Here is a 20,363-nt window from a genome sequence, read left to right on the forward strand (position 1 = left end):
ACCTCTCCTCTCCTCTCCGAACCTCTCCGAACCTCTCCGAACCTCTCCGAACCTCTCCGAACCTCTCTGAACCTCTCCTCCTCCTGTCCTCAGATGCCTTTTACTGGCACAAGACTGAGCAGGACAGAACCTCTGCAGCTCATATACTTACACAGTTTTAGAACTGCTTCAGCTAGTTCTGGAATAGACACAGTTCTTCATGGCAGTTATTATCTTAGGTGTTTACATCTGATTCACAGTCACATCTGGTTATTTCTTTTGGCCACATGAGATCAAACGCAAATGATTTACAAATGAATGAAAATGACTAAATGTTTCTTTAAACAAGTAATTTTTTGTTTGTTTTGTTGGAGAGATTTTTAGTTTGCATAATCTTTTATTTTGTATTTGTGATTCATGAAAATAGAAGGGTCTAAATAGAAATAAAACTATTAAACAACTTCCCCAGAAAAGTTGTTGAAATGGCTACCTCTACTTGCAGTATGAGATAGTCATGATAATAATAATAATAATGGCCAGTCTTCGCAAACGAAGATTTTGGGAAAGGTCTTTTACCTTTCCAGCCTGCGCAATGGATTTTTTTAGGTGAGACACAGCATGCGCTGAACTGAGCCCACCCTTTAATCCTAAGGTTCATCTGCCGGGGCCAAGCAAGCTTGGACAATGGCAGTGAGGTCCTCAGGACGTAGGTTTGTTTAGAGTGACCTTCTCATAGATGGATGGCCTCACAGGGCTAACGAGCTCCATCTGCCCGGGGGACTGGGGAATCAAACCTGGGTTGCAGCAGTGAGAGTCCTGCTTGCTAACCACTAGGCCACCAGGGGTCCCAGTCATGATAACAGATGAGCAAAATAACCTTATATCACAAGGAGAATAGAGCAAGGTGTTATGTGGTTCCATGTTGCTAGTTTCCCAGATAAGGTGATTCAATTCTCAGTTGAACCCTACAAGAACTCATAGCTAAGTTAGAACAACAGTTACTGTGCTGTTTTGATTTCATAAGTTATCTTCACAGTTCTTTAACATTCAATGCTGTCTGGGAGGCAAGATCTTAGAAAGTCAGTCAGTAAAATAAAATTAAAGAAAGTGCAAAAATCCATAATTGTTCATTTCTGGTTTACTACTGTCTTTTAATTTGTTTCTGCTGTTACTGAAATAGCCTAACACAGAGTCTCAGCTTCAGCTGGAAACAGTGCTGCTCTACCTGCTTCAGAGTTTAGGTTGTTTTTTTTAATATAATTTCCTTAAGCATTAAGACTTACATGATGATACTATTTCTTTTTATCAAAATACTTCTAATACTTATTATTTTACATACTGGTCACTTTTAACTAAATTTGGTAAAGGCGTAGCTGTCTGAAAGATAAGCACAGTCATATTTACTTTTCGAGTAACAGCAGCTTGAAATGGAATAGTGGCCTGAAACTTTCCTATACAAAAAGGCCGTGATACACCAATTATATTTGCTGTTTGGTAGCAGCCCATTGGTAAATCACATACCAATGTGGTCAGATAATATGCATAAATCAAATAAGTTTCAGTAGGTACTGTAGGAGATGTATAGGACTTTGGGAATAGTAGGGATGTGGAAGGAAGCCAGAAATACAGTACTGAGTAGATTGCGGACACAAAAATGACCTGTGAGTATCTGGGGTGTAGTGGAAAAGGAGACTTGAGATAGTAACCTCTAGAAAACCAGCTTTCTTTTGTTCTGATGCTCTGGGAGCAACTTGTCTTTTATACTTTTATTTTGGGATTTTTTTTTACTACCTGCCTTCGAAGTGGAACATAACGAATTTACACATTGTACTGTCTTGAAAATTCAGCAGAGAATTTTGGTAATAAAGAGAGATCATGTGGTGTCCTCAAAGTTCACAAGTTGGATTCCTTCCATGTTTTTTCAAATGACTGTGGAGGTGCAAAGCCACATATTATTTCCCATGGATAAAGATTCATTCTGAAAAAGCAAATTTTCTTTTGGGTAATATTACCTGAGGGAAAAACTGAGCAGTGTATCCAACAGTGTGCAGAAGAGAAGGTGATATAGATCCATGATAAGCTCCCTATTAAGAAGATCTCTGTTAAGGTCAGATTTGTCTACTGTGCTGTCCTACAGGTTTATCTCTCTATGACATGTCTATGACTTTAACTTTTTTTTATCAATATATTCAATTCTGCAGCTCTTCACCAACATAGAGGAGGGAAACAATCTTAACTCCTATCCAAGGGTTTTTTTTTATTATTTGGTTTGGGTTTTTTATTTTTTTTTATTTTCCTGGACTCACCACAATTCTGTCTAAACTGTTGAACCTGCATTCATACATAACTGCATAAGTAGCCTCTGAAAGCTAATTTTTTACTCTATTTTAGCTTCCAGGACCAAATATAGGAGTATATAATACTTTCAATTTTTAACATAGCATTTGATTTTCAGTAGGAGTGGTTTACCAAGTAGATGTTTCCATCTGACTCTTAATGGTAAAGTATAATTAAAAAGCCTGAAATATAAATCAAATGTGAATTTCTACAGCTGAACTTACAAATGTTATGTTTTTGCAAATTTTGTGCAAGTATTTTGTAATTTTCAATGAATTATCTAAAAGTGATGCTTATCATGATGAATACTTAAATATCTTTGATCTTTCTCCAGACTTCTCCATGTAATTCTTTGTTAGAGAATAAATACTGTTACTGACATTACCTCATCTGGTGAAGTGTCTCAATCTAGTGTCTTTAACTCTCCTTGCACTTGTTCACATACTGTAGATTTTTAGTGTGCTATAAAAAGTAATGGAACTAAATATTTGCCTTAAAAGTGTTACTATAGATTTCTGAGATGCCTTTTTTTTATTTTCATGCAGCTTCATAATACACAACAAAGATACTTTCTTCAATAATGCTACAAGAAGTAGAATTGTACACCATATCTTACAAAGAGTGAAATATGAAGAAGGGAAAAACAAAATTGGTAGGTACTGAGCAATGTGCTTTTAAACACAGGTTTAAAAAAAGAGAGGAGAAGTCTGCCTGGGCTAAGAACAGACTACTTTGCTTCCTTTTTAATCACCCCAGTTTTGAGCTGTTTACATCTCACTTACTGCTGTTGTAGTGGTTTTGCCTGGAAGATGTGATCCTTTCCCTGTAATTTCAGGCGGCTTTCACAGGCACATGTAGTCACATGGGATTTATCACCTCTGCAAGGGAAGAGGCTGATTTAAACTGGAATTATGAACCTATTACAAGCAGTGGAGAAGCAGATAAACTCATGTGGGAAAACTTTTACTCCTCCATAAACACATATTTGGAAGGATGGCAAGATTTGTGCTGCTGTACATCTCAGCCTATAGGGCTTCTCCCTGGATACCTGTCCATCCCTAAGAGAGATAAAAAGTGCTGTATCTATGTAGTTGCTGTAGTTCAAAAGGGAATTTACCACTGATGTCCTCAGTGCAAAAAAATGCCGCGCATAAGTGTGGCTTCACTTTCAAATAGTGAGTGGAGTGGGCATTTGTAGCAGCACATATGCAGGTCCAGGAGAGTAGGCAATGACAGAGGAGGGATAGAATACAAAACAGTGGCTACCTTCTGTGAAACAGAGCACATGCTACTTGAGTACCACATAGAGAGTGTGGCATCACAAATGTAGAGGCAAGCCCCATAAAAATTTGCAGCCTATTTAATTTCCCTGCTGTTTAAACCCTACCTTTCCCGAAGAGGACGAGAAATATCCCAGAATTTCACTTTTTTCTTTCTTTCTCAGCCCCTGGGATGAGGGCAGCAATATCTTAAGCAGAGCAACCATTGCATCTAGTACACATACTTGCAGTCCCTGCCTACCTCAAGATCCCAATCTCCCTCACATATCAACTTGTGTTGTGCCTACGATGAATACAACCTTGCAGTGATCACTGGGTAGAGCAAAGGGCAGCTTGGCTGTACAGATTTTGCTTTTCTGCTAGAGGCATTGGGAGAAAGCATATTCTGCCAGGCAGATACTGATGCTACCACTGAAAGTGGTATTCACATTGTATTAGTACGTCTCATTGCTGTGTTCTTTCTGCTATCAGTCCCCTGTGAATTAGAAAAGGAATCAAGACTATGCCTCTCGGTCAATAGGGTTCAAATGCTGTCAGGCTGTTAGTCTCGGTATTTTGTTTTGCATTTGCTGGTAACTCTTCAATCCTATTTTGGTGAGTTTCAAAGTGAAAAACACCCCTATCTCAGCAAACATTATTATTTATCTTACGGCTCTCATTAAAGAGGGAAAAGGCCTGAGTGAGCAGGGTATACTTCCTGTTTGTTTTCTGATCTTGTCCTGTTGCAGCCTGTCTTCTTCCTGTTCTGTTTGTTCAGGAGCTTTCATAAGACATAAATTGAACATATTTTAGAAAGTTGTTATCATATGGAAATTCGGAGTTTCAGTTGCTTTAGTGGCCTGCAGATTAAAAAAGTAAAGACCTTCCCTGAAGTTTTCAGCTCCCAAGATATGCAGCCTTTCATCTAAATAGCTTTCTTAGACCAAGGTCAAACTTCAATCCTGCTGTGAGGTTTCCAATTTCACTGAAGTTACACTAAAGGTGGATATGGAAAATGAATCTTTAAACCTCTAGCATAATAAATGGTAGATTTTGATTAATATTTGAACAAGTCTTTGTATTATATCTTAGTTATCAAAATCTATAAAAGAATAATTTTTCTACATGTATCTTGTACTGTCAATGGACTTCAATCTTCATTTAGCCAGTTATTATGAAAATGTGGTTTGTTTTTTGCCTAGCAGTTTTTCTACTCCTATTGGTAAATAATTGAATACTTTTGATTCTTAGGTCTGAATCGATTGCTCAGTAATGGCTCCTATGAAGCTGCATTTCCTCTTCATGAGGTATTTTTCTCAGTTTTGTTTTTTTTCTTTTTCAACAGACATTTTCCACAAATTTAATCCTTAGTTGTATAACCATTTATTCTCAATCTTATTAATGTTATTACTCTCTTACAATCTGTGTCTGCCTCTGACATACCTCCCATTTAGCAATGCTTTTTCCTTGAGAAAAAAATGGGCAGTTTTTCTTGTAAAAAGAGATGAGTAAGGAGAGTTGTTCTGGATCTATTCTGTAAAAAGTATTTGCATTGATAAATCAGTATATTTTCAGAGGGGAAAACATATCATGTTCTGTTTTGGGCTTTTTTTGAGATTCTGCAATTTATAGGCTTTGACTTGAATATCATTTATTGTAAATTTCTTAGGAAGAATAATCTCAAATCTTAGTGAAGTCAGATGATTTTTTTTTTTAATGTCATGTTTAGCTTTCAGAGTACAAATATGGAGTTTACATAAATTGTGTTACCCATACTGATAGTGAGAGAGATTTCTTAAATATTCTTTTTCTGCTGGTGTTGGTCATTAATGTCCAGATTTGCATTTTAGGGAAGTTACAGAAGTAAGAATTCGATAAAAACCCATGGGGCAGAAAACCACAGACACTTGCTCTATGAGTGCTGGGCTTCCTGGGGAGTGTGGTATAAATACCAACCTCTGGATCTTGTAAGGTAGGACTTACCTGCTTTTACTTTGTCACATTGTAGGTGCTTTGAGAATAGGTTATCTCACATCTGACAAAACCATGAAGAGCTCAATTAATTCATGTCATCTTTAAAATCTGATCCTGAGGTCATGGGACTCCATTTAGTTCATGGTGCCACTACATCCAAAGAAATATCTATAGAGGAGTTTGTAGGAGGGCCCAAGAGTGAAGGGAGTTTCCTTCTAGAGTTTCCTGATACCATAACTTCTAATGAACAGTTTGCAAAATATTTAAGAGAGAAAAAAAATGAAGAGAGAAATCTGTGGAGGCTGGATATACTTGGTTACATATCTGTCTACTAGAGGAGTTCTTCCTCCTCAGAGCATGGCTTTGGTGAAAAACAGGCTCTCATCGACTAAAACTTCTTTTTGCAAAAGTGCAACCACAGAACAGGCCCTGAATAAAGTTTCTCCATGCTTACAAATGGCACAGAGCAGAGCTCACATTCACTGAGTGTGCTACTGTGTTCAGCAACACTAGAGGTTGAAGTCTTCTCTGTGCCACCGCCCTTCAGCTCAGATCAGTTACATCATCACTCTCCAGATTTACATTCATTTTGGAAGTAGCCTGCAAGGAAAAAAAACACTGAGAAAGCTGAGATGTGATTCCAATTCTTACAGCCCTTTTAAATAATGTTTTCAAATAGGCTTTAATGTACTAATAGAGGATTACATGTTTTTCATGCATATATAGAGAGCCAAAGCCTTTACTGATCATATTGACAGAAGTATTATTGGGCATTAATGGACTTTTTTCACTTGAAGAGAGAAATATTGAGCTACAACGGCCTATTAATAAAGTCTTCAGATGTGCCAGGACTACTAAAGACATTGATACATTGGCTATCAGGAAGGGTTATCCAGAGCATGCAATCAGTCCAGTGTATTAATTTCCCCTTTCATAAGTCCTGTAACTTATAGAAATCTTTGCTTTTATTTATTCTCAAAATTGTTTCCAGAAGAAAGATTTGTAGAGGGTGGCCCTCAAGATAGACAGTTACCGATTAAGGCTATATAAAACCTAACCATTTCATGAAACAGAAAGTGCTCAATTTCCATGTATAAAAAGTTCACAGAGAAATACAAAAAAAAGTTTAACTGAGCCATGTAATTTTTTTAACGTTTTACAAAATAATGCATTAGTCCTCATAATTTAGTCCCAAAAGCTTCTTATTTCTTTTTTACTACATTGGACTCATAAATAGAAATATGGAATTTCTGTCAAATTACATGATGGAAATTGCTGATTTATGGAGGAGCCAAAAGGTATACTGAAGGGGGTTTTTTACTTCCAATTTCCTGGTACACAATAAGATATTAATATCACCATAGAAACAACTTATCTCTATAGTGTTTTTTAATCATTTGTCCATGGTGGTCAAGGCTACTGTTCTTCATCAACATTTCTTGTTTGTGAAAGTGCTGTTGAGGCAATATCTGGTGTTTGGATTAATTTGCTGATCTGGCATCTGAAAGGGGCTTTTAAGTATGGCAATTAATAGTAACAGAATGAGCAAAGTTAGAAACATTCTAACACTCTAAGTTCTGGACCTTGGTAGCAGCCTTCTTGAATAGCCTGGGTTTAAAGTTTAACATTTTTTAAGAAGCTTTAGGTTTTCATCTAACAGTTTTTTCCAAATCTATTTTACAAAAAAAAAAAAGGCTACTGAAAGAGCAGACCCACTAGCTGAGCTCATGAGTGTACTGTCGTTGTTCAGAGTATGTGTTTAGCCAAAGAGGAGAGGGGCAGGGGGAGTTGTGAGGTTCCCTGAGCACTGACAGCAGGCTGAGTCTTGGAAGCCATCAAACTCAGTAGGGTTCAAGGCTGCAGCCCCAGCATGGCTTGCCACTTGCTGCTGGAACACATCCTCAGCTGTGATGAATTCACTGAAGGAGGGGTGACAAGAAAGGGAAGGGAATTCCTTTTTCTTCTCACTTCACAGATGCTGGATTACTCGCATTTCCTTAGCTCCTGCCAAGACTTCGAATCCTCTGAAAATTCAGCAGGAGCTAAGCAAATGCGAGTAATCCAGCATCTCTGAATGAATCTTTCATGTCTACTGCCACTCCCAGCAGTTCACATGTCTATTGAGCTGGAGATTTTTTCTTGAAGAACTGAGAACACCAGCAAGACGAGCAAGTTGTTCATTTCACTTGGCAGCATCTCAGCAGGCATACTTTAAACAGAAGCTTTTCTTTAGTACCAGTTCTACAGCAGGAGTAACTTCTTTTTCCCCCATAACAACAGCTATATGGTATTGTGCTTGAAGGGTACAGTGTTGTCATCTGTACAAAACGAGTGGATGGATTTTGATTCTTTCACAGACATCTGGCCAGAACTTATGCCTCTAGTTGACATTACGCTTTAGAAAGACTAAGGAGTAAATTAGACGGAGATAGTACAATGATCACATTACAAGATATGATATTTCTACCTCAAAGTCAAGTTGCCACAATGTTAAGTGAAATTTTTCATACTTGCTATTTTATTTTCCTGAGATGTTAAAATGAGGTTTCTATCTGCTGTGCTGTCAATTTGGTGAATCTCAGATTACATTTAATCTCATCAGCTGGCTGTTATGGAGATAATAGTCACTAGAAATAAATGCAAAAAAGACATTTGAGGGGAACTGCATGATCCTGCTTTCACTCTGCTTTGAAACATGTGGCAGTATGAAGAAATAGACTTGGCATCATTTGTAAAGCCACTCTTATTAATCAACAGATGTAGTACAATGGTTTTAATTATACTTCTCTTGGAATTTAGTATCCATAGTTACTTTACAAGAATAATTTAAGATCCTTAGAACTGATAATAATTGGAAGGAAGCAAAATCTATTATATTTATGTGCTCTGGGACCATGTAAATCAATGGAAACAGTTACAGTGATTCCTGGGGGCTTTGGATCACCTCCTTCACACTTCTGTGCATAGCTGCTTCCCTCTAGATCGTGCACAAATTGCTCCTGCTGCTGCTTGTGCATGTTATTCACAGGACAAAAAGGGAGGGAGAAAACTATATTTTTAAAGTGATTGTAAAGCTACTAAAATGAATCTGAAAACAAAACTAATGCCTCAGTAACTTGAATTTTGCTCCATGTTTACATTAAATGTCTTGATCTCAAGCTGACCACTGCCTTTCAATTTCCTGTCAAGCCTTTCTCTGCACCCCATTGCTTCTGACATGGGAGCTTCATATGTCCAAAACACTTGCTGGAAAGCTCTAGTTTCTGTAATGTAGAAAATTCTGTACAGGATTTCATTCTGACCTGTGAAAGGGTTAATGAAAATAGATAGGTTCTTGGCTTGAGCCCAAACGTGTATATTTCTAGATCCATGATTTCCTTCTGGGCATCCTGAAAGCAAAATATTCTATTATGAAGATCATTAACCACAGAATAATCCAATACCACATTTCATAGGTCTGAAATTAGACCTTGAAGCTTAACCCTACCATTATTATATTATAATTATTATATTATCAAAAATGTGCCTTATTGATAAATACTGAGATTGAAATCTTGGCCCAGTTAAATCATAGTTCTACCACTGGAATGGGGTGAGAGGATAGACAGGTCACCATTAAGAGAAGCAGTATTGAGGTGGTAGTGTACAGGCTAGCATACAATTGAGAAGCTGAAATTATTCTTTTATTATTATTTTAATGGTACAGCATATACAGGAATTGGAGAGATGGATTATTCTATCAGGTGCTTTGGGTTTTTTTATGTCTTTTTTTTAGGTTAGTTGTGGAGAAAATTTTATGTGGGAGAACCATCAAAGACTCAAATATTTTTTTTTCTGTCCTCATTAATAATCTGAAAAATCAGATAGTAATAAATTACCAAAGTTAAAAGAATACAAGAATGTCATCAATGCTGGAAAAGTTCCAAGAGGCCTTCAAATGAGCAGAGTGAAATTTAGGTATAAATAATGCACAGTGATGCATTCTAGAAAAAAAATTCTGGAATTCTTTGTGTACACTGCTGAGCTCTGGCTCAAAGATAACTATCATCCCTTTGGAAAGCTATATGAAATTTCTGTTCTTTATATAGTGACAGAGAAGAGACAAAGAGCTTGTTCTTCATGCAAATGTTTGGGGCATATTGAAGGGAAAGAATGGCAAAGGTATCTCTAAACCATTTACACCTCCTAAGGGTCACGATCATCCAGACTAGCTGAACTACACATTGGAATAAATATGGAACTGCTCTGAACATGGCACCTACAGAGGTCTCCAAAGACCTTCTTACTGCCATAGTTTGTTTCTATAGCACTTAACATAGTGGTATCTGAGAAGAGACTAAAAGGAAAAATATTCTAACTATCGGGCCAAAAGACATGCAATATTAACTTGATCCTGATGCAAATTACAGCAGTACAGGAATACCAGCTATGTTGCAAAGGGCAATAGTGGAATATCAAGGCTGTTTGTCCATATTTAAATCAATACATATCAAAGTAATGTCAACATCCTTCACTCATTTTTGAAACCAGGCTCAGATGCCTTTTCCTTACTTTGCAGAGATGGGTTGCTCCCCATCATGGCCATCCTTCTTTATCCACACACTGAACCTTTCTTGAGTCTTCATCTAGTATTAAGCTGTTTGATCTTTAGATCAAAAAGAATAGTATGATTTGTACCATTAGACTGAAGGGCTCAACAGGATAGGAGATGAATTTTGTCATGAATATTTGTCAGCTAGGGCATTGGAACGAGGAAACATTCATCCCTGAGTGTAGGGAATGACATAAAAAATAAAGCTTGATGAAGGTGAGGTTTATTTCACTATTTTGAACTACGTATGTGTAGAAAAGGAAGTCATAAATATTCAGTAGAAGTAAGCTCACAATGTGAGCTTTCTTTTTCAGAGGAGCAGGCACAGCTTGATATCCTAAGTGTAAGGAAAACAATTAGGCCAAAGGTTTCAATAACATTCTGAAGTCAGGGCTCAAAAAGCAGTTTCCAATGTGTTTTTTTGCAATCAGACCTGCTGCCCTTGTCAGAACTGAGCACATTATCATTAGCTTATCATCTCTAGCCCATAAATTTGAGTCTCTGTTGAAACACAGAAGAATAAAAACAACGTGATGATATTTGGCTTCTTATACAGAGCTGGTAAACTCAAATGAAAATAGTCATAGAGGTCAGTATCATTCAACAGACTATGAGCTCAGCCCATATAGATATTTCTCACACTGGAAATTTTTAATAACCATTTGAAAGCTGTTATTTTTGTGCAGTCCAGACCAAGTGCCCTCTTCTACAATGCATCCAGCCCTAGAACCGTCATAGGTCTTTCCACTCTCATTGTGAAAGTTTGGCCAAAGATGTTTTCTGGTAGCACAGAGGAGCCAGCAGTGCTGACTCCCTTCATTTGTCTCTGGATAGATCAGAAGTTTTATCATTAGCAAGAAAGTGTGTTTTCAGCAGCAGGTATTTTCCAATTCGGTGGATATGCAAGTTTAAGTTATCTGCAAAGTCTCTGAAACACAAGCATATTATCTTGCCTCCATTCTTTAAAGCTAATCTTACAAATAATCCCCTAAAATCTCAGCCTACTGTGCACAAGACATCAGACACAGGGCAATACATGAACCTGCCCCTATGCCGATGAGTTCAGCAGGTTTTGTGTGTGCTTGATGTACTGATTAACACATAAACAAAAGTTTGGTTGTGTGTAGGGGAAGGAAAAGTGCTAAAGAATGTGTAGCAAAAAGGAGCTTTCTGGCCACTTTGCTGCTAGTTTTTCAGCAAGGTATCTAATAAATTAGGATTAATTCAGACTACTTTCCTCAAATCAATGCAAGATGATGAACCTTATTTGCACTTCACTTTCCACCTGTGGTAGAATCATGAAATTAGTTTTCCAGGAACTGAGCTAAGAAAAGAAATAATCATATGAAAATAAATTTTATTGGAGAATAAACTCTGGTTAATTAATTTCTTAGGAATAATCTGGGCTCAAATAATTTTTGCTGTTATACCAGTTTTAGGGATGAAACTTATTTCAATGCAATTATTTAGGCAGTACAGTTACATGGCCAAAAAGCAAAGCAAACCATCAATTTCCCACATATAAAGAACTAGCTTTTTAAAAGTAACTCAGTGTTTCCTTTATGGGGTCTCCACTCATCTAACTGTAAACTGTGGTCAGTGAATTTTTAAGTTCATATTTTAGGTTCATTCATGAGTCAGGTCCCTCACTGTGGATTTAGAAACCTAGTTGAAGGGGTTTTCTTCAGGAAATTCTGACTGCTTTCTAATCTACTCTTCGGATATGATAGAAATATTTATTTTCTACAAATGAACAAGATTAAGCAGATTTATTCTAATTAGCAGGTAAATTTGCTGTGTTGTGTTTTAAAACAGGCGGTACTTTGGTGAGAAAATTGGACTGTACTTTGCCTGGTTAGGCTGGTACACAGGGATGCTCTTCCCAGCTGCCTTCATTGGATTGTTTGTCTTTTTGTATGGAGTCACCACTTTGAACCACTGCCAAGTCAGGTAACAGGGGAACTTTATAAGGAAATTACAGCTGTGGGTTATTATGAATAATTTACCGGAACTTCCCAGGAGTTGTTAGTTATTTCATTTTGAACTGTTGAATGAACTATCAGAAAAGACTGCTTGGTTCTCACAAGGCACCCAGTGTCAAACTTCCTATGGTTTTTGCTCATGAATTGGGATGAGAGGAAATGCTTGCCCAGTTCCAGTTACTGATGCTATTGGCAGCTCAGCATGAAGTAGGGAAAAAGCTGGGCCCTTCATTGCTTTTAAAACAGGCCAGCAGAAGAGTGGGGAATTTTCACCCTCTTTAAGGCCTTTCCCATTGAAGAAACCCCTGCACTTTCTGCTAAGTGCTTCATCTCTAAATTCTTGCACATTTAAGACAAGTCACAAGAATAAGTCAAACTGAACTTTGTCTGCAATTATCCTCACCCTCCTTCACTCTAACTCAAGGAGAAGCTGGAGATAGTAAAGACACGCTGCTAGGTTGTCCCTGAAGAACTGTACTCTGCAATTATGACTGTAAACTCTGCAGTCTTAGACAGACAACAAATATTAATTATATACATGCAATTATGAACATCTTGGCTTCAGTTACAGACCAGTTTTGTTCAACAAGTAACTGAATATTAGTGAAAACTATCAATCCACTTTAAGACAAATCACTGTGCAGGTTGTTGTAGTAATCAAGCTATTAATTTTTGTCTTTTCTATTTTTCCAGTAAAGAAGTCTGTCAAGCTACAGATATCATAATGTGTCCTATATGTGATAAATACTGCCCCTTCATGAGGTTGTCAGACAGCTGCATTTATGCCAAGGTATGTTTTAGGTTGTGCAAATAGAAATGCTGTCCTAGTAAAAGCATTAATTTTGCCTTTTGCATTTGTCTTTAGTGAGCTTGAGTAGCTAAAATTTTGAAGGACAGATCAAGTTCAGCCAACATTAACATTGCCTTCCACCAGTACTTAGTTTGGGTTGTAAAACACTTGAATGCAACTTGCACTTAGAGATTCAGCAGTCTCAGAGGTCATGTCCTAGATGCACGTGCTATGGTGTCATTGACATTTGCCTTTATCTCCTGACCCATCCTCTGTTGGATGAATGCTTTGGGTCTGAAATGATGCTCACATCTGGTGTTGGCAGGGGTCAGTCTCAGGCCAGACTGGCAAATAGTCCTGTCAATTGAGAGGTGCATTTCACACACCAAGGGAAGGATCCTCAGGATGGTCAGGCCAGCTACACTCATGATCACATTAAGGTTATTAGGTGAAAATAGAAAATAAAGTCTTATTATCACAAATTGACCACACTATTAACATATCCCTCAGGTTACCCACCTTTTTGACAATGGAGCTACCGTCTTTTTTGCTGTTTTCATGGCTGTGTGGGGTAAGTTTTTGTTTTGATATTAAGTAATTGCACCATCTGTTTCTTAAAGAATGTGATACCACCTACACCTTTTTATTTTCAGGCACGCCCTTTTCAGACACTGAGAAAAACAATATAGATTTGAGTCTTTTCTGCAAAAAAAAGATGGAATTTGTAGAATCAGGTTTTTATGTGATAATAATTTTAATTAAAATAAATACATGAATTCAGTATGTAGTGTCTGTGTAGATTTTACATATGTGTGTGTGTATATATATATATTACATTCTGTGGGGATTTCTAACTAGTTTTAAATCCATTGATACTGAAGCCTTTTCTCTGTTACTGTTAAGGGCTTTTCTTAGCTGAGGGCAGTTGAGTTTAGTGTCAGTATTAAAATGAAATAATGTATTCTTTCCCCATCCTGCAGAAAGGCAGTAAAGCCTAAATACAGGTAAGCTGGTTGCAGTTAAATCAAAACTCAGATTAAATAAATGGAAGATTTCATTGAATGGCAAATTGATCCGAGAGTGGTCTAACTGTTGCCATGGAGGCTGAATTTTGCCCATAGAACAGTTCTATTTCTGGCTCAACTATTTTTCCTACTATGATCATGTAGGCAGAATTGAAGGTAAGAGGAAACAGTAATTTCTGGCAGCACAAGCTGCCTAAGAATGCCCAGGCTCTTAGGTACTCCTGTGCCATTCTGAGAGAAGGTTAATGACTTTAGAAAATGGCTCAATGAGGTAACTTAAATATAGCATCCATCTCACAGCTCCAGGTACTTGAGCTATCCTGATTTGTCATTGTTCTCCTGTTCTTACTCACACATCTCCAACTGCTTTAGAAAGGTGTCCAAATAATTCTTATAATCTCCATTTTAAACTGCAAATCTCTTTACTGAACCAGAAGAAACATGTAGGAGGCAACATGGGAGCCACCAGGATAACACAGATTAGCCAACCTGTCTGTCTCAGTTCCTTCCTCTGAAAATCCCATTTTGTCTTAGTTAACCAATTAAATTAGGTCATAAACCAATCAAGCCTGTTCATGTCATTTCATGTAATATTGATAGTATTAAAGTATCACAAATTGCATTTAGAATAAAATCCACAGATCATACAGATTTTATGTTTCTGCTTGATATTTCAGCTTTGTTTTAACGCTACACCAGAGCTGAGAACTACCAAAAATTTCTAAGACCTAAAGGTTTTTAGAGATGTTTACTTAGCTTTTCCAAACTCTTTCTCTGTGTGTTCACTAAAGTTGAGTCTCACTAGAGACATGGACTTCCTATCTCAGCTAGGGAAATTGATAGTTTAGCATTGTTGAACATTTACATCACAGTTCCTAGCTGCTGATGAGCATGACTTCGGAGTGCAGCTTTTTACACTAATTCTTTTCTTCCTCCTTAACAGTAACACTGATTTCAAAAAACAGCTGTGCTTACATCATGGCATCTGTGTCTTAACACTGCCCAGACCCAGGGCTGTAGGAAAAGTACCTCTAGGTAAGGGGAGTCCCTCACTCAGGTGACCATGCCTGGTCCTGCATTGTGGTCGCTGCTTTTGAGAAGAGTGAGGAGGCTGAACATGCCTGTCTACAAAATATTGTAGGTCCTCTCTCTTTCCTGTCTCTAGTTGACAGAAGCTACATCTTATTCTGGTTAGCCTCTCCTTCATCCCCCTTCTTCAGCATCACTGTCAGACTCCCAGACCCAATTCCCTCTGGGAATATCTCCACACCAGCCTGCCAGCACTGGGAAATGCACTGCCTATCCATGCATCCACAGCACCTAAGTCCACAGTGAGATAAGAAAAAAATACAATAAAAGCTGCCCTCTGGATGATTTGGCTACTGGAGAAGAAACTATAGGAGAGCAGCTGAGGGTGAGAGCTTTTCCCACCACTTTTGTTGGCTTACGCTGTGCTTGTGAGCTTGCCGCCAAGAGGGAGGTAGAGACAGCAACAGGAAGGAGAGTGGGGTATGGTTTGGGGAACAGAGCAATCCTATGGCTCCACCCAAATTGTAGTTTCTTAAAGAAGACCTTGCAGAGACAGCACCGAGATTGTGGAGATATTTTCTGTGCAGATAGGGCTAAAGCAGCTTTAGAATAAAGAAAGTCACTCTTTCCAGGGATTTTCTGGTGCTATATTTAGGAGTTGGCTTACTGCCTGTGATAAATGGGTTTTCAGTCTGCAGTGGGCCTGTTGGCATATGCAGGAATTGCCATCATTGCAGTAAATCATGAGGGGAGAGAAGAAACAGTGATATAGGTTTGATTGTGGAAATGTTTTTTCTGTCAGCATGAAACAACTGGCAAGTGCATGAAATACTGGCTGTGAAAAGTTCAACCTTACAGATGATCCAATTTGGTAGGCACTAACATACAAAATAATGATGGCAGTGCTTTTATAAAAAGAGAATGAAAGCAAAAAAAGGCAGCTAGAACTGTGTTATCTCTTTAGCTGGACTTTAGACACTTTAGGCACAATTGTCATTATTATGTAAAGCACTTTCTTATCCATTAGTGAGTTCCCATGTTGGGGGAGAAGCCTCAGGCATTCGCTTGGGTTTTTCAAAACCAGATGTGGTCAGATTGGTCTTTCCATGAAGAGGTGATCTGTATGGAGCTTTCCTCCTTTTACTCTGAAGACTTCTTTAATTTATGGACAAAGTGGTTTCCTGACATTTTAAGTATAAATAAAATTCTTCTCCAAATGACAAGCAAACTACTGTGGCCAAGATAGGGAGAGGAATTATCATGGCAAATACCAGCAGGGACTGCTTGATTTGTGGACCAACAATGAGCCTGACTGTAGGTCTCTGAAGCACAGGGACTCATCTTTTATAATGCTTCTTTATGAGATAAGTGAGTGCCATCAAAGGCTGGAATTGTCAAGTGCACCAGGAGATACTGGAATAGAAACGCACTTTACTTCAAAATATATATTGACCCATCACCTCACTTATTTGATTTCTGCCCATGTAAGCAAAGTTCTATATGAGAAGTAAAAGTAATTGATGCAACAGAAAAAAATATGATACTTACTAAAGTATACCTGAAAGCCCTATGACTTAAGACAACTTTCATTTTAAACTGATGTAGCAAAGGACAAAAGGTAGTCTCCCTTCAGTACACTTAAGGAATTTAGTGGTTGTTTGTATAAGCTTTTCTGTATTGAAACTTCTGTTGAAAGGAAATAAATACACTTTCAATCAGATTGAAGCTGTAAATCTCTGTGGTTCATGGGAAAAAATAAGTCCCTATAAAGACTAAAACTTTTTTTTATTCTATTCTTTATTGCTAAACAGATTGTCATTGATGCTCACTGAGATGTCATCATCTCAGAAGATGGAAAATAACTTTTTTCTTCTGAGAATCTCTAGTCTTGATGATATTTTCCAGATGTTCAAAGCTTTCAAAAAGAGAGGAGAGATAGCACATTTTGTGTGTCTGTGCTAGGGGAAACACCCATACTTTGTCCTTTATGTATGCCTTGAGATATGTTGGGCTCAATGAAAAGGTAGGTCTCATTTCTAGGAAAAACTTCTCTCTTTTTACGGTCTGCATTAGATTCTTTCCAAAAACAGAAAATGAGAGGAAGATGTTAATTCAAAATAAATGTTGGCAATTAAAGTGCAGTAAAAACTAATTCTCGTTAAAAATCTAGGTAAATTTGGTATTCAATTGACTTCCGGCATGTTTCTGTAAAGCCAGACAGAACTGTAGCTTTTGCTTTTCCAACTGAGATACTAGGGAAACCTATTGCAAAGATGTTACTGTCAAGATGTTTCCTGAAGCTCAGTAGCAAAGTTCTGTAACTGTTCAACAGGAAAGTCCAGCAATTTGTCATTTCCAATGCATCGTTATAGATAAAGTGGGCTGATGGTAGTTTCTCTGTCTCTGCATATCTTTGAGGGACTAAGGGACACAAGAAAAATCCTTTTTGAAATTTCTTCTTGTCTAGCTAGAAGCATGTTTCCTTTGGTAAAGGAATTAGCTTTAGAACTCTTGCTGAAAGGAGAAGTTAGGAGGCGAAAAAAAGGCCTGGCATGAAGAATTTAACATTTTTTTCCAGCAATAAGAAATGCCAACACAAAACAATTTTTCTAAATTTATCAGTTAGTCTAATAAAAGATATTACTTTCCTACAAACCTTGCCTCTAGCATAAAATGTTCACATTGATCTGCTCTCTGAGGAGATAGAATTTAAGGATGTTCTTCAGCTATACTCCTGCTATATAGAATATATTCAAGGAGTCAGGATGGATATATTAAATAGTGTTCTGAAATACAATAGGGAGAGGATTTCTCAGAGAAGGTCAGGATAAAGCTATTTGCTGCGAGAGACCATTTGCATTACTAGATAAGATCACAACTTATTACGGAAGCATCTGAGGAAGTGATGTTAAGACAGCTGTTTGTACAAGTGGATTTGAGAACTCAGCTGCAAGGTTGAGCTCTGAAGTAGGACAAGCACAGTATAGAAAAAGATAGCAAAAGATCTGGGAGCTAAGGCAAATGAGAAATTCAAAATTCCAAGCAGGACTTTTTGATAATACTCAGCATCTCGTTTAAACATACCAACTGGAAAATAGGGCAATAATAAGTACAACTGTGTTCTGTTGAGTGTTAAAGTTGAAAATGAATGCTGAAATTTCTAGAAGGTATTAGTAATTACCTGACCAAAACAGAAGCAGAGAAATTTCAAAATGCAGTACCTTAAGTTTTAGAAGACCTCAGTAGCACAGTGAATCAATCAAAGATGGTTATTTATAGCAAATTTTAAACTATCTAGCAAGGTAAAACTGCATACTGACCTGGATAGAGGCAGAAAAGTGTAATAGTGAAAGCTAAAACAGCACTGTATGGATCATCCTATTTACTACTTAATGGTTAGAAAATAGCTTTCTAAAGAAGCTTTAAGGAACTGCACATACTTACTCTGAGAGGTGCTAAATATGCTACACGTAATATGTATAGATTCCTCATTCCAGGTGTGTGAAAAACAAGAAAGAAAAGAGGTATTGTTCAGCACAGACATATCTGAGAGGTTCATGCATGGAACTCATACGCCCACTGGATTACTGCTATCAGATGTTTTTTTGGAATGAAAACAGAGTAGTAGTAGTCAGGCTTCTTTCTCCCAGGTCTCCAAAAAGTGCAGGACTACTTGTTTAGCCTGTACAAAATAATTCAATATGAGCTGATAGAAGAAAAACAACCCTACCAGAAAAAAATCAAGGAATGAACCATGTGGTGGTTCAGCAGCAGTGGAGCCTCATTAGCACTTACTAGTTTTGCTGATCACAACCAATCATACTGCAATTATTACAAAAATTTATAAAAACATTAGGCTCATTAATTTTATTAGATCAAAGCAGCTGGTTAGCTGGTTAGTGCTAATAACACCAAGGTTGTGGGTTTGATCTCCGTGTGGGTCATTCACTTAAGAGTTGGACTTGATGATCCTTGTGGGTCCCTTCCAATTCAGAATATTCTGTGAAATCTGTGACCTGGTGTAATATAATTCCAGCTGTCGGAAAAAGAAGGACGTGACATAGGAAAATACCTTTAAACCAAATATCTGCTCCCTAAACATGCTTTTGATACTTTACCTTATCTGCTCGTAGTGTTCATTTTCTAAGCATACCTTAGCTACATTGGCTAGTACAATAAAATACAATTTTTACTGACTAAAAATTCACTTTTGCCAAATTGATGCCAGTGTTTAGTATCATGTCCCATTTTTATCAATATGCTGCAGTAAGGCAGACAGACTATTAAGGAGATGCTTTTAGGACTGGATGTGGAACATATTGCCAGACTATTGTGACACTGTTACAGCTGATACTGTGCTACCTCATGAACAAAGAGGTTTATGTTCTCTGTGGTTAGCAGCCTGCTGCTTTTCAGTGAACAATAAAGGAAAGAGCCAAACTTCACAATGGGAAAGGAAGCCTGTCAATTGATTTGTGTTGGCTTTAGACAGCCTCTACATTCTTTTTGCAAAATAAATTTTAAAAACCCTCCAACTATAAACAAGCTCAGTATTAATCTTCAGATTATGTGCCTATTATTTTATTACTGTTTCCTTGATTGTTCTTTCCATCACAAAATGGAAGCACAGTTGTCAAATCAAAAGGGGGATTTCCTTGAATCCTTAGTGTTTGATTGGTCTGTCAGTGCTGCAGGAAAGCCAAGACCCTTGTGGCACATCAGTCTGTCAACATCCTGTTATGGTGACTCTCCACTGACCAGCCTGCTGGATCAGAGGATGGTTCGACTAACTTGCTCAGGGACACATGCCAACAGCATGAGAGAGACCCCCTCCCAGATCTTCACCCTTTTGGTTGAATATGTTACCCGCTGTCAGAAACTGCTAGCACCCTTGAAGGACTCACATTAATAGTTTGTTAATATACACACTGATAATAGAAAATTATGACAGGTTACGGTTTGAAGACTGATGGTGATAATGTCTGACTGCAAAAACATGTTCAAAGCAATGTACAGACAAGCTCTAATCACCAATTAAATGTAGCTCGAGATGATCAGAGAGCATAGAATGTTCTTACACAATAGGCATCCCTATAGGGGGTTAAGACAGGTTCAGACCATTGACTGATTCCAAAAGTTATGACTTTTCCCAATTCTTAACTTACTTTTATACTATTTCTTCACATTTATGTGGAGCTAGAGTGACTCTAGTGATACATACATTTGTTACTTACTGGTGTAAAATTCTCTCACTTCTCTTTTAAAGATATAGTCGATAAAATATAGAGCACATGCTCCATGAGGGGTGGTCATACCTTGGAGGTGGGTAACTTGGGGATGGAGGTGTGTGTTAGTATTACAGTTAGATTATAATGAACCAAGTTCATCCAAAGAGAG

The 20,363-nt window shown here is 37.6% G+C and overlaps 1 protein-coding gene across 11 annotated transcripts in view; it reads left to right on the forward strand.

Annotated features, from left to right (window-relative positions):
* Positions 1-20,363, forward strand: part of ANO4 (anoctamin 4) — a 181,572-nt gene that overhangs the window by 124,942 nt on the left and 36,267 nt on the right. For all 11 annotated transcript variants that reach the window (XM_027679993.1, XM_027679994.1, XM_027679992.1 and 8 more), the window contains 6 exons: positions 2,862-2,968; positions 4,827-4,882; positions 5,426-5,547; positions 11,956-12,090; positions 12,816-12,912; positions 13,423-13,483. In XM_027679993.1, coding sequence (XP_027535794.1) covers positions 2,862-2,968; positions 4,827-4,882; positions 5,426-5,547; positions 11,956-12,090; positions 12,816-12,912; positions 13,423-13,483 — 578 coding nt within the window. The remainder of the gene's footprint in view (positions 1-2,861; positions 2,969-4,826; positions 4,883-5,425; positions 5,548-11,955; positions 12,091-12,815; positions 12,913-13,422; positions 13,484-20,363) is intronic.

The sequence above is a fragment of the Neopelma chrysocephalum genome, unplaced genomic scaffold (genome assembly GCF_003984885.1).
Source record: "Neopelma chrysocephalum unplaced genomic scaffold, ASM398488v2 Primary Assembly neopelma1_59, whole genome shotgun sequence".
NCBI classification, from domain to species: domain Eukaryota; kingdom Metazoa; phylum Chordata; class Aves; order Passeriformes; family Pipridae; genus Neopelma; species Neopelma chrysocephalum.